Source organism: Mirounga angustirostris, unplaced genomic scaffold, assembly GCF_029215605.1.
Source record: "Mirounga angustirostris isolate CCGP_5_RB_7025 unplaced genomic scaffold, mMirAng1.0.hap1 SCAF_2, whole genome shotgun sequence".
Classification (NCBI taxonomy): Eukaryota; Metazoa; Chordata; class Mammalia; order Carnivora; family Phocidae; genus Mirounga; species Mirounga angustirostris.
In genome coordinates, this window is record NW_026991710.1 from 3,952,221 (window position 1) to 3,966,189 (window position 13,969).

Below are 13,969 nucleotides of genomic sequence, written 5' to 3' on the forward strand. Positions count from 1 at the left end.
CAAATTCACAGGCTGCCCTTCCCCAATGAGCACCTGTCCCCCATTTCTCGCGGAGGACCCTAGGGATTGAGATGCTGTGCTATGGGCTCAGATGGACATGGTGGCCTTCACGGCATGGCTGTCGGTCACCATCGCTGCAAGAGCTCCACTCAGAAGAAATGTCCTGCCCAGGGCAGATGGCGCAGGACCCTCCCAAAGAAGCTGGGGACCTGTGTGCGGTCTGTTCACATCTGCTCCTTCCCTGGACTCTTCCAGAGCCTGGGGCTGGCCTTTCCAGCCTGCAGGAATGGGGTCGCAGGGGCAGGACGCAGGAGAGAGCGGGAGGGAGGAAACCACAGGAAGGACAAGGGCTGAGCCCAGGTGGGATGTGGCTCCCCGAGGGCAGGCTCCACCCAGGAAGCTGGACTCAGGCTTGACCAGGCTGCAGAGGACAGAATGTTCCTGTCGCCTGCCAGGGCCAGCAGCTGTACTCCCTAACGCAGCCTCGGGTTGCCAAAGGATTGCTAAGACATGTTGCACAGGGGCTGACAGAGCTGGGGGTGGGGGGAAGATGGGTGCTGGGGCTGCTAAGGATGAGCACACCCACGCGGGAGGCGCGGTGCAGGGAGAGCTGCCCTGGAAGAACAGGGACACTGTGGTGGTACCCCCAGGATGGGATCTTCCTCCAAAAAGTCCTCCTTGACCACCACTCCCTCTACCCAACTGAGTGCAGACACGTAGTGCTTCCCTGGTTCTCTCAGCTTCATCATGGTACAGATTACATGTCATCACCCCGGGTCATTTGCTTGTCTGTACCTGTTACTAAACTGTGGGCCTTGGGGGTGTTTTACCATGCCTTACTCAAACCTAGAGCCTGGATGGTTGGATGTGAGGATGGGGAGGTTGGTGGACAGAGGACAGATACATGGGAGATGGAAGATGGATGGATGGAAGGATGGGTGGATGGGGGTGTTGGTTGGTGGGTGGACAGGAGATGGATAGGGGGGGATAGAAGGATGGATGGATGGATGGATGGATGGATGGAGGTTGGTGGGTGAACAGGAGATGCATGAGGAAGGGTGGAGGATAGATGGATGGATGGATGTGTAGGGGGTTGGTGGCTGGACAGGGGATGGACACATGGGGTGGAGAATGATGGATGAAGGGATGAATGGATGGGTGTAGGGAGTTGGTGGGTGGACAGGGGATGGATACAGGATGGATGGAGGATGGATGGATGGATGGATGGATGTGGGGTGTTGGTGGGTGGACAGGGGATGGATACACAGGAGATGAATAGATCAATGGATGAAGGATAGAGAGACAGAAGGGGATGGATGGATGAGTGGATGATGGTGGGGAGACATGGAGGAAACAAGGAAGAGGTTGGGGGAGGGGAGGAAGGAGGAGGGACCAGCAGGCAGAGAAGACAGTCACCACCAGCTGGGAGGAGTCCTTGGGGGGGGGGGTGCCTGAAACAGCGGGAGCCAGGACCTGAGTGAGGGCAGAGGGAGGGAGAAGAGGCTTGGGGCTAGGGATGCTGAGGGATTGCCTCAAACGTCCTGTGACCTTCCAGCCACCCCGAATCTTGTTCCAGAGTATTTTACAGGCACCTCAAGGCCTCTGAGCCTGACCTCATCAAACTGTTGATTCAAATCAAATTATTTATTGAATAGACTCAAACCCTGAAAGCTTTTAAGTCAGCGCCCATCTTGATCCCTATCTGCTCTGCATCTTGATTAAATCAAACTCAGCCCTCCATGGTGATGCTGAAGCCCTGGCCTGGAGAGGCCTGCGGAGGGGGTGGGGGGAGGAAAGCCCCCGGGGGGAGGAAGGACACCTGCTAAGTACCCGGCGTCCACGTATTAGCTGCCATCCTCACTGTCGCCATCTCCAGCTCAGGTTGGACAGGAGAGGATGCGAGGCAGTGAAGCCTCGGAGCCCGAACGGAAGCAGGATGTGTGCGGGGCATGGACTACGCAGCAGCCAGGCCCGAGGTTAGCCTCAGGGTGAAGCCCCTTGCGGTCTAAGACTGCCTCTCCAAAATCCCCACTCTTTCCGGGCCACCAAAGGGCAAAGCACATCCTGTGTTTATAAATCTCCTGCTAGAGACTCTGGCTGCACACCCTCAGCACCACCTGCCCAGAAAGACTCCATCGGCACAGGGGGTCCTTGTTTGCCCTGACGCTCGGGGCCCCTTAGGGACTGCCATCGGCTCGGGAAGCACTCTGCACACCGTCTCTGTCCACCTCACCCTGGGACATTGAGCCACATGGACATCCCCACCCCTGGCTGTCATCACCTCTGCAGGGAAGGACTGGATGCTACTCTGTATTAGTGCAAGTCGAGAGGCCCTCAGATGGCTGGGGTTCACGGCTCAAACTCCCCAGACCCTGCATTCACAATACAGAATGCTAAAATTCTATCTATGAAAAATGGAGAGAGAGGGAGACACCATAGGACCACAGAACCAAATCTGATTTCAAATAGGATGGAGTAACCATGCAGTAACGTGATACATAAACAGAAGTGATCTGAAAATCTCAAATGCCAACTCCACCAGAATGCAAAATCTATGAAACAGAGCTTCCCAAAGTTGGTGCCAAGGAAAACCAATCCCAGGAAATGCTCAGCAGAACAAAAATAATATAATACATAAATATTAAAATGCATAAATAAAAGGGAATTAAAATTAATTTGATTTAATTTAAATTTAAAATGAAATGACAGTTCAATAAAATCAAAATGGAAGATTATGGTCTTGGATGAGATGGAGAAATGCCTCCCAAGCTCCTCCTGGAGACAAACGATGTGCGTTAATGTGTCAGACATCCCCAAAGTCCTATTGCAAAGAAATTTGGTTGATTTTCTTTTTTTTTTTTTTTTAAGATTTTATTTATTTATTTATTTATTTTGAGAGAGAGAATGAGAGACAGAGAGCATGAGAGGGAGGAGGGTCAGAGGGAGAAGCAGACTCCCCGCTGAGCAGGGAGCCCGATGCGGGACTCGATCCGGAGACTCCAGGATCATGACCTGAGCCGAAGGCAGTCGCTTAACCAACTGAGCCACCCAGGCGCCCGAAATTTGGTTGATTTTCAACCTAAGAGTGTGTACCAAGCTTATAGGACCACAAAATAAGTATTTTCTAGAAACACCCATGCCCTGTATGGTACTTCCAATTGTCATTCAGCAAACATTGACCTTGCTCCTCTCCCCTCCCGCCCTGGTGTGGGGTTGGACCCTGTGAGTTGCTTTGGGTGATAGAATTCTAGCAAATGGGAGGTGAGTAGAAGCCATAAACGTGCTTGTGTGGTTCGCTTGGTTCTTGAGCTGCAGTGTGGTGCACGGGAAGAACACATCTTCGTGGCCTCCGTCCCATCAGCTTGGGTCCGAGAACAAATACAGATAAAGCAGGCCATGCCCACCAGTAGAGCTCCCCATGCATGCCCCTTGCAAGGCAGACAGACCAGTCAACCCAGGGGTGTGAGGATAAGTATGGGGTACATGCCCCTGAGTTTGGGGTGACTTGTTACACAGCATTATTGTCACCGTAGCTGACTAATACACCATCCCACAGAATCCTCTTCTAAGAACTGCACATAAAATAACATGGCAAAGAAAACCATTCATAAGAGGAACCATTCTCAGAGGCTATTGGGAAAGAGGGGCGCCCGGGTGGCTCAGTCCGTTAAGCATCTGCCTTCTGCTCGGGTCATGATCCTGGGGCCCTGGGGTGGAGCCCCGCATCGGGCTCCCCACTCAGTGGGGAGCCTGCTTCTCCCTCTCCCTCTGCCCCGCCCACCCCCACTTGTTTTCTCTCTCTCTCTCTCCCCCAAATAAATAAATAAAATCTTAAAAAAAAAAAAAAAGCTGCTGGGAAAGAATGAACAGCACATGCTGGGAGCTCAAGACACATTCTGAGGATGTGCCTCTTAGAATCAAGGGTCCTGGAGAGCACTTGGGCTATTTGCAGTGGAGAGGCAGCGTTTAAGAAACAGTTGAGCAACCCAAAAGAAAAAGATGTACAACACAAGCAGGTAAATCCCAGGGGAGGAAACTTGACTAGCCAATAAACAAAGGAAAAGTATGTCGAGGCTCATGAAGAATCACAAAGATGCAGAATAAAACCACACCGGACTACACTCTCACGCCCGCCTGAGTGCAGACCTATGAAGCCTGACGACGATCCCAGAGATGCGGAGCGGGAGTCACTCCGCAGACAGGCTGGCAGCAGAGAGAGGAGAAGGAAGCTGGAGACGCAGGTGTGGACGCTCATGGCAGCCCTGATGGGAATAACAAAATCTGGGGGAGAAAAACCCTCACGCTCCCACAGCAGGGGGACGCACAGATCAGCCAGCTTACGTGTGCTGCACGGATAAATCACCAAAACCGTGTGGTGAGTACAGATCAGATTTCAAAAGGCAGCATGATGCCATTTATATCAATTTTTAAAACATGCTAAACAGTAGAACACATTGATTGCGGACAAACACATACATGTGTAGTTATTATAGAATGCATACTCAGGGATGGTCTCCACCAATTCCAAGACAGTGGTTTCTTCTGGGTGGGCGATGGCGGGGTGTAGGGGATGGGAGGAGGGAGGAGAGAGCCGGGCTTGATCAGAATCTGGAAGAGTGCATCTCTTGAAGAGATAGAGATCCCAGGCAGGAAAAAAATTAACATCTGTGACAGCGAGGGACCCGGTATTGGGCTAGCCCAGGCTCTGCTCTAAATTTCCGTGGCTTCACCCATATTATTCCCGCTCACTGTCCACTGGCCCACACTAACCAGACAACCCCAAAATAACTACCAGGGAGGCTGGGGAAGGAAGGAAACGCTTGGATTACTTGGTGAGCACTGGACTATCTCTGACACATGGTACCCAGTCCATTCTACGATTCTTGTATACAATAAAGATCGCATGGTTAATTCAACATAGAAGGAAGAGAACCACCAAAGGGAGGGGATGCCACCAAGTCACTCTGGGAGAAAAGCTGAGACCCATGCCCACCCCAGTATTCCCGAGGTTGCCTCTGGCTGAAGGTCCTGCCCAAGGTCACACGTGCCAGGGGAACAGTAGGGCTGGTGTGGCCTTCATACATCCCGGTTCAGAGATGGGGCTGGCACAATGTCAAGTGGGCCATGGGCCTGGGACTGCCATTTCACGTGGCTTTGCCCACGGGCGTGCTCCGTGTGAGGCTGTGGGCAGTCCCAGGGGCTGCGCCACAGCAGAGAGCAGCAGGGCAGGGAAAGGTGGGCCGAGGTCCACTTTCTCCCTGGCTCAGGATGCTCCCAGTCCCCTCCTACTCTGCACGACAGCCTCAGAGCCAACTCTGTGCTCCTGGCCCCCACACCATGCCCCAGGATGGTCCTGTAGATGTAAAGGTTCTCTAGGTCACGTATCTCCCAAGAACAATATCACCATACCTCCACCCATCCACCCATCCATCAGTCCATCAATCATGTGTCCATCCATCCACCCATCCACATGTCCATCTGTCCACCTATCATCCATCTGTCCATCCATGCATCCGATGCCCAGCCTGTGGCAGATCTGTGATAAATGCTGGGCATCCAGTGATCATCAAGGTGGACCCGGCTGGTCTCCATCCTCAATAATCACACATTCTGGGTGCGGGGAGAGGGGACAAACCAGACACAAGAACTCCCGCACGCAAGGAGAGATGTGATGAAGAATGTCCGGGGCTGCTCTGTACTGAGTGGTGGCTGGTCTCTTTGAAGAAAAGAGGCTCAGACTGAGACTAAATGTCCACAAGGGGCTAGTACCTGAGGGTCAGTGCCAAGTGCATGCCAGGCAGGCAGCCCCAACAGGCACTGCCCCCTCACACGGACCGAGCCAGGCACGGCGAAGGTTCTGGCAGCAGGCCGGCTGGAGACGGAGGAGCAAGGGGGAGAGTGGGAGGAGCCGGGACGGGGAGGGGGTAGGAGCCAGGGGACGTGGCTTATGCAAGTGCCCAGGGAAGCCACTGCATGATGCTAAGCCTCACTCGTAAGCGGCCAAACCCCTGGCTACTCTAAGTGTGGTCTCTGGCCCAGCAACCATGGCAGCTTGTGGGCACCTGTTAGAGACGCAGACTGGCAGATCCCAGTGCCCAGCGAAGCCTGCAAGGAGACGTTCTAAGTCCACCCATCCTGGGGCTGATCCCACCTGGGGGGCTTCCAGGGAGTCTCCACACTGAGTCTGCATCGTCCAAGGCCCGGCCAGAGCGGCCATAGGTTCTGAGAGCTTTCTAAGTGACCTTTATACCTCCCACTGATGACCCCGTTATCTACACATCGTATGTTGCTCAAACCTCGGTGGTTTGCATCTACCTTCCTGAGAGCGTTTATAAGGCAGCTGAGCCTCACTGGCCATCTGGGATTCAGCTGCAGGGACACCAAATGGGCCTCTCAGGACCCAGCCCGGATTGGACAACAGCACCATGTGGGAGCACCCGACCCTCTGCCCTGCCGTAGCCCCAACCATGCCCAGTGCGGGCCTCCCCGGTGGCGCCAGAACCAGCAGGGCCCTGCTCCTCTGAGTGTGTCCAAGGGGTCGGCAACATCAGCATCACCCGGAACCTGCGGACAATGCAGAGCCTCGGGCCCCAGCCCTGATGCAGGAATCAGAATCCGAATTTTAACAAGACCCCAAGTGATTCCCACGCACCTGAGAATGTGAGGGAAGCTCTTCTTTAGGAGACAGATTTTCAGCTGGAGACAAAATCACCCGTAAGGGGGCAAAAACCGGTTCTTGAGGGGTGTGAACAATCTTACATTCTTACGTATACAGCCCAGGTCGCATACAGAACTTGAACAGACAAACTGTCGTGGGCAGAGGAGCATCTAGGAGAACAATGTCTCAAGACCTCCTGCAGAGGCTGGTCAAGCAGACAGTAGAAAATCCCCGCTCCAAGCTGCAGATCCCGGGCGGGCTCGGCTGGGGACGTGGCCTCCACTCTGTTTCAGGGGTGCCCTTCGTCTGTTTGCCCAGGAATGGTCTCAGTTTTCAAGCTGCTGGCCCAGCGTCCTGGGAACCCCCTCAGTTCCCGTTGGCCGCCCTGTGTCCCCCAGCCCCTTATTAACCGAACGACATCCTCCCACAGGCAGGGTATTGGGAGGGGGGGCGTAGGAGCCTCTACAGATCATGTCGTTCTTAGTTTCCTATTCCAAACACTATTTATCTTCACCTTGAAATCGCCGCGGCTCTACCCCGGAGTAGACACAAACTGAACATCAACTCTCCACTGGACCGTGAGTGCCCACGTTCCACGCTTGCCTCTGTAGCTTCCGGCTCTGGCCGCTGAAATCCCCCGCGCCCGGACAAGGAGGGTTGGGACGCACAGGTGTCAGCCTTGGGAAGCCAGCAGGGATGAGTGAGCAGGACCAGACCATGGGCGTGTGTGCATCTCAAGGGGAGAGGATGGGAGGGGCAGCAGGGGGAGGAGCTGGGAAGGGCTACGGGGCCCCACCAAGGATGAAGCCGAGGAAAGGGAGCACAGCTGAGGATGGAGAACGAGGGACACGTGCAAGAGCCATTTAGGAAGTCAGATCTGGGTGGTGTGGCCAGAGGGGTGATGACCGGGCAGTGAGCTGAATGGCAGAGCCAAGCCCATGTGTCCATGACCTCCAGAGACAGTGCATGGCCTCATGTGGAAAAAGGGTGGTTATGGGTGTAATTAAGTTAGAGCTCTTGAGATGAGATCACCCCGGATCACCCGGGTGGGCCCTAAATCCAACGGCAAGTGTCCTCATAAGGCACACACAGAGAAGGACACACAAAGGAGAAGCCACGGGGACAGGGCCTGGAGTGCCCTCAGCCGCAGGAGTGGGAAGAGACAGGAAGGACGCTGCTCCTTGGCGTCCATTTGTGGATGGACGGATGGATGGACACATGATTGGATGTGTCCACATGGATGGACACACATGTGGATGGGTGGATGGATGGACACATGATTGATGGACTGATGGATGGGTGGATGGGTGGAGGTATGGTGATATTGTTCTTGGGAGATACGTGACCTAGAGAACCTTTACATCTACAGGGCCATTCTGGGGCATGGTGTGGGGGCCAGCAGCCCGGCCCCGCCTACACCTCTGTCTGGGGGCTGCGAGAGAACAAACTCCTGTTGCTTTCATCCTTTGTTCCAGTGGCCCCAGGGCCTTCCCACAACGGACATCAGGCAAGTGCCGGGCAGGCTGGTCTGAGCGAGAGTGCTCCTCCTCTTGCCCTCAGCCCTGGGGCTCCGGGACGGAAGGGGCTGGTGGGGACCAGCTCTGAAGCCAACCTGCTCTCCCAAGGACGGGCTCACTGCGGCCCCACCCCGAAGAAAGGGGCAGGCTGTTGGATCAGCGAAGCCCGCTGGGGGCAGATGCTGCTGACGTGCGGCCCATGAAATGTGGGACAATGAAAGATGCACTCAGCTTAGATTTCAGGGAGCCATTTCCAGAATGTAAATACCATACCTGTCATTAAAAATGTATTGATGGTGGGGTGCCTGGGTGGCTCAGACGGTTAAGTGTCTGCCTTCTGCTCAGGTCATGATCCCAGGGTCCTGGGATGGAGCCCCGCATCGGGCTCCCTGCTCAGCGGGGAGCCTGCTTCTCCCTCTGCCTCTCCCTGCTGCTCCCCTGCTTGTCCTCTCGCTCTCTCTCTCTCTCTGCCAAATAAATAAATAAAATCTTTAAAAAAAAATGTGTTGCTGGCGACTACACAGGAGAATCCTTGGGAGGCTGGGGGCGCGTCCACTGAACATGGCTTTAATACGTGCGCTCCAGGCATGGGCTCTGCCAGCCCCCATCCACGCGGGCCTTGTACGGCAGATGGCGGAGGCGTGGCACCCCACGCAAGACCAGTGGCAATCTTTCCACTTCTAAAGACGCTCACCCAAGTCCCCAGATAGAGAGCATATGAGCCGATCATGCTCACAAGACCAAGTGTGAGTGGCAGGTAAACACAGAAGCTGCTCACCCTCGCCAAGAACCCAAGGGACACAAAGGAGAGCGGCGTCGCACTGCGGGGCCTAGCAAGTGCAGGCCAGCCCGCTGGGAACCGCTCACCCTCTGGCTCACTCTCTGGCTCAGTTGTCACTCCCCGAGATTCTGCCCAGGGAACAAAATGAGGAGGAAAACCACACGTCTACATGCTTTATGGTGGCAGCGTGGCTTAGCATTGGAAGGAACCTACTCCCCCGTGAGTTTGCGGCCCCAGAGCACGCTGATACGGACGCGGGCCCACAGGGACAAACTGGAAACAGACGCGTGAAGAAAGGAGAACGCGAGACGCTATTCCACATCTGACTCTATAAATACGTCCGTGTGAGATAGATAAACAGGAAGGAATGGCGCTGAACGGGGACGGGGGTGATCCTGACATGACTAATGCCTTTGCATGTATTTTTAATAAGGGAGAGGAAATATCTGCTTACAGACAGTGATGCAAGCACGGAGAATTAAAGTCTGTTGATTTGCTTTGGAGAAAACCTCCATCGAGACTGTGCGCCCTTCTAGGGACGTTTCAGGTCGGCTGGCTGGGTGCACACTCTCCGAGGCAGGGGCAGATCAGGACCCGAGGCTCGGGGCAGAGTGGAGGGAGCCCCCGTCAGAGCAGCCCCAAGGTGGGTGGTTGGCCTCTCTCTCGGCTTCTCTACTTGCCTCTGAAAAATCTGAGTCTGGAGCCCGTAAGCAAGAAGGCCTGGCCCCCGCACCACGGGGCTGGCCCAAATCCGCCGTCCCCACCGTGTCCCCCATGAGGATGGGCAGCTCTGTCCCGTGGGCACAGATCACACAAGGAGGGCTGTTCACTGTCGAAACAACATTTACGACACCCCGTCTCCCCCGTGTGCGGCCCGCGGAGATGCTGCAGAGAGTGGAGGACCCCCGGCACTCGGGATGGTCAGCGGGTGCAGAGGAAGGAAGAGCCCCCACTTCAGGACTCGGCATGCAGCAGGCCGGGCCGACGAGGGGGCTACAGAAATCTGCTTGGGAGAAGAGAAGACTCAGGTGCCTCTGTTCACTGTGTAGCCCGGGCACCCGTCCTTGGACCATCCACCTAGCGAGGGGAAACGCCCTCCACGGGCCAGCCCTTCCCTGGGGGGCCTCAGCCTGAAACCAGTCCCAGAACACAAACCCTCAAAGGGCTGCAACGACACGTCGCTGGGACTGTAGCTCTCAGGCCATTTTCCACTCTCATCCCAAATGCCGAGCACCTCCCACGACACTGAGTGGCATTTTTTAAAGCAACCCTCCTACCTCTCCTCGGTGGGCGAGCTGCTCTGAGGCACAAGATGAAAATCCACCAACACATGAGGTCATGGGGGGGCGGGCAGGACAACATCTGTCCTCTTTGCAGGATGCGGACTCCTTTCCCTGAAGCTGGTGGGGGAACTGAGGGGCAGGCTGGGGCGTCTACGGGGTGAGCCCGGCCGAGAGGAGCCGGCTAGCAGAGGTGCTCAGGCTAGAGGGGTAAGAAGAACGCAGGGCAGGACAAGTGGCTTACTCCCCACACTCAGCACCATCAGCACCCCCAGTGACCAGGCCAGCTGGCCCCAAGGCGACACCATCCCTTATACAACAAGGAAAGGACCCAGCTTGAGGTGCCATTTCAACACCCTCCCAAAGCATCACGGAAATCCCCCAAGAGCCAACAGAATCAATCATCATGCTCCTGCCCTAGAAGCAAAGCCAAAAGCCAAAAATAAATCAACTCAAGGGGGCTGCACACACACACACACACACACACAGGAGTCCTGATGAGCAGGTTTGGGTGTTGTTTATGGATTTCAAATAGAAAAATGAATTAATTATTACTTGAGAAACACATCTTGAAAACCAAAACGGCTCAACACCCAGTGAACGTGGGAGCGGCGAACGGCGCTTGCAGGAAACAGAATCCTCGCCCGAGAAAAGCTTTGAAAGGACAGCCCGGGACGCTGGAAGCCTCCCTTCCCCCTTCCCGGGTGAGCAGGTGTAAATATTGAAGACGATAGTAACCGAAATGATTTCTCAAAACCTCCTTCTCTCCCACCTCGTTTAAAACATCAAAGGGGCTGCTTAATGTTCTTGGGCTGAGTTCACATCTCTCATATAAAGAGATATCCCCCGACGCCGGTGGGTTATTTATTTACCAAGGTCTTCAGCTGAGCCAGGAAGAAAAAAACATGTCTGAACAATGAGGGTAATCAGCGTATTTGGTGGGCTCTGGGAGCCACATCTGAAGCCCAGGGCATGGATGGAGGGCATCTGTGCACTGACCTGAATTCACAATGCAAACCCTCTTCCTCCGGGGATGAGAAAAGGAAGGGGAGAGGAAACACAGAAAGAAAAGCAAGCGAAGACGCTTTCTAAAGGGCTGTCTCTTCTCCAGGGCTGTGTGTGCCCACCGACGAAACCCTCAATCGCCCTCCATGTCTCTTACACGCATTGTGCAGCCAAAAGGAAGTTGGGAGACCGTCAACTCAGAGGGATGCTCTAGCCGGGCGTGGGGGTCTCGGCCCTCGGCCCAGGGAGACGTGCAGGTGCATAAGGAGAAAGGCCCACCCTCAGGGTGACTTACCGCCACAGAGAACTTTCCAGAACCTTCCCCATGTCTGCATGGTAATACTTCGTCAGGATCAAGATCACCTGTGGTGGCAACAGAGAGACAGAAATCAGTGGGTTCCAAGGCTCTGAAAGAGGAATATGACACCCCCCGACCACCACCCAGGATTTGGGGCATTGTGTCAAGCCTCAGCTGCCTAGGCCTTTCTGTCAGGCTTCCCGGGGTCTCCAGCCACCCTGCAGCAGAGCGCCTAGACCCAAGGCTTCTGTCTGCTCCGAAACCTCACCCCGCTCTTCACAGTGACTTTGGGAACATCCCAATCCCGTGAGGTCCACCTGGTAGCTGCCAGGAAACATTCAAACCCAGCCCTGGACCATCTCAAACTGGGGCCAAAGGGACAGCCGCGGGGGTGGCCCAGGCTGGGCAGAGAACGCATCTGACAAGGCTTCTGAAGATGGGGACTTGGAGAACAGCCAAGAACACCCACTGGGGCTGCACCCAAGACAAGAGGAGGCCCCAGAAGGGCGGGCTGTGGTTACTCCCCTCTGAGCGCTGGCTGATGGCAGAGCCAGACACAGGGTGTGGAAGGCCCGAGAACAGCCCGGCGGGCCGGCGGTGGGCCCCACACCGTCGACGGCGCCCACACTGTTTCGAGGCTGCTGAACGACTCATCACACACACTGGGCCCCGCGTGACCAAGCCTGTCCCATCTCACACCCCTGCAGCAGAGGCAACTGCTCGTCCTGATGACAACACCTGTATTTAAGAGCACCCAAAAGTTCTCGCAGACACGCAGAGGAGCAAGAACAACAGAAAGGAAGGGGGGAAAAAGCGCCTTCTCCCCAATTACTTCACTGGCCGATGCATTTTCCCATACATCAAATTTCATTTCACTCCTTACCAGTCCCTATTAGCTGCTCCTAACACTCCCATTGCCATGGGAACCCCAGGAGGTAACTGGGGAACACCCTCCCCACTGCCCCCGGCAGATCCCTTAGCCCAGCTAATCTGGGGTCAGCACGACTTCCTGGGCTCTCGGGTTTGGGGGCGCGGCTGCCCCCACACGCGGTCTGGCTGATCTTCCTTTGCCCGGTGATGAAAGCAGGGAAGGCATGAGGCGGGGATGCCAGCCATGTCCTGGAGGGAGCGATGATCAAAAACAAACTCGAGGCCCCATCCGCGGAGGCGTGATCAGCCCTGCCCTACTTGGGAACAAAGCAATTTTCTCCTGCCGGGCTCTCGGGCTGCCGGAGCAGAGCAAGAATCCTCCAAAGACCGAGGGAGGCAGGCAGAGTGACAGGGCCTGGACGTGTAGGAGACAAGCGTATTTTTAACCTATTGATTTATATTTTATAGTCTTGCTGTTCCCAGAGGGGATTTCGAGGAGCCAGAGGGTGACAGCTGGAGGGGACTTCAAAGTCTGTTTAATCCAGCCCCTCTAGGGTGAAATCCTCAACCAATATCCTTATCACGCCCCTGCCATCGGAGCCTTGCCCACACACTTCAAGGGATGGGGAGCTCACCCCCTAACATGGCGCTCTGGCCCTTCTGTAGGCTGAGCTCCTTGTCCAGTGGTTTCTGCTGCTGGGACTCCTGCCCTGGGGCCCCTCTCTAGGCGGGGCTGGTCCCTGCACATCCCCTTCTGGGCAGGGCTCTCCACTTAGGCCCACCCTCCTCCTGCCGCCCGAATTCCTTGGGTAATTCCTCCTGGACTCTCCGACCTCAGTCTAACAAACAGCACCTCCAGGAAGTCTTCCAAGCCCCTCCCCTGGTCCATGCCCCCCACACTGCCCCAGACCCTGTGCTCTCCCCTCCGGCACCGTTCCTGGGGCCGGTTTCCACCACTTGATGATGAGCCCTTTGGGGGAGGGGGCTGTGTCCTGCTTCATGTCCCAGCGCTGGGCGCGGCTCCTGCTGACATGACTAAGGCAATGAAGCCAGGAGAGACGAGTGCCCCGGGCCAGGGCCCCGTCCCCCTGCCCTGGCCATCTACTCACAAGTCACCCTCTGCCATCTAGAATACACACCGTCCACTCCTCGTGCAAGGGGACAGAATCGCTCTGCTGGTACCACCATGACCCAGGAAGCTGAATGAGCGTTTGGGCTCTGGAGGCCAGGAACCGGGGCCATCCTCGCCCGGGGCTGAGACCAGGAGCCCTCCAAGAGGGGTCAGCCCTGGGGGAGCCCGGCATGCACCCGAGTCTGCAGCTGGTGGCAGAAGGAGCCCTCTGCTTTGGGGTCAGCCCCTCCAAGCCTGACGTACCTCAGTTCCCCACCTGCCGAGAGGCAGTAATACCCAGCTCCCTGTGATGGTGAGGATGCCAGAGCGAGCAGCCACTGAGAAGGGGCCATGCTCTCGCTCACATTCGCTGGTGTCAGCTCTGTCCCCGACCCACGCACCGCCCCGGGTGACTCAGCCCACGCACATCAACCCTCTTTACACCCGGG

General features: G+C 55.8%; 1 protein-coding gene across 1 annotated transcript in view; it reads right to left on the reverse strand.

The window, feature by feature from the left end:
- Nucleotides 1-13,969, reverse strand: part of SORCS2 (sortilin related VPS10 domain containing receptor 2) — a 451,696-nt gene that overhangs the window by 261,003 nt on the left and 176,724 nt on the right. The window contains exon 2 of the mRNA XM_045881528.3: nucleotides 11,537-11,604. Coding sequence (XP_045737484.2) covers nucleotides 11,537-11,604 — 68 coding nt within the window. The remainder of the gene's footprint in view (nucleotides 1-11,536; nucleotides 11,605-13,969) is intronic.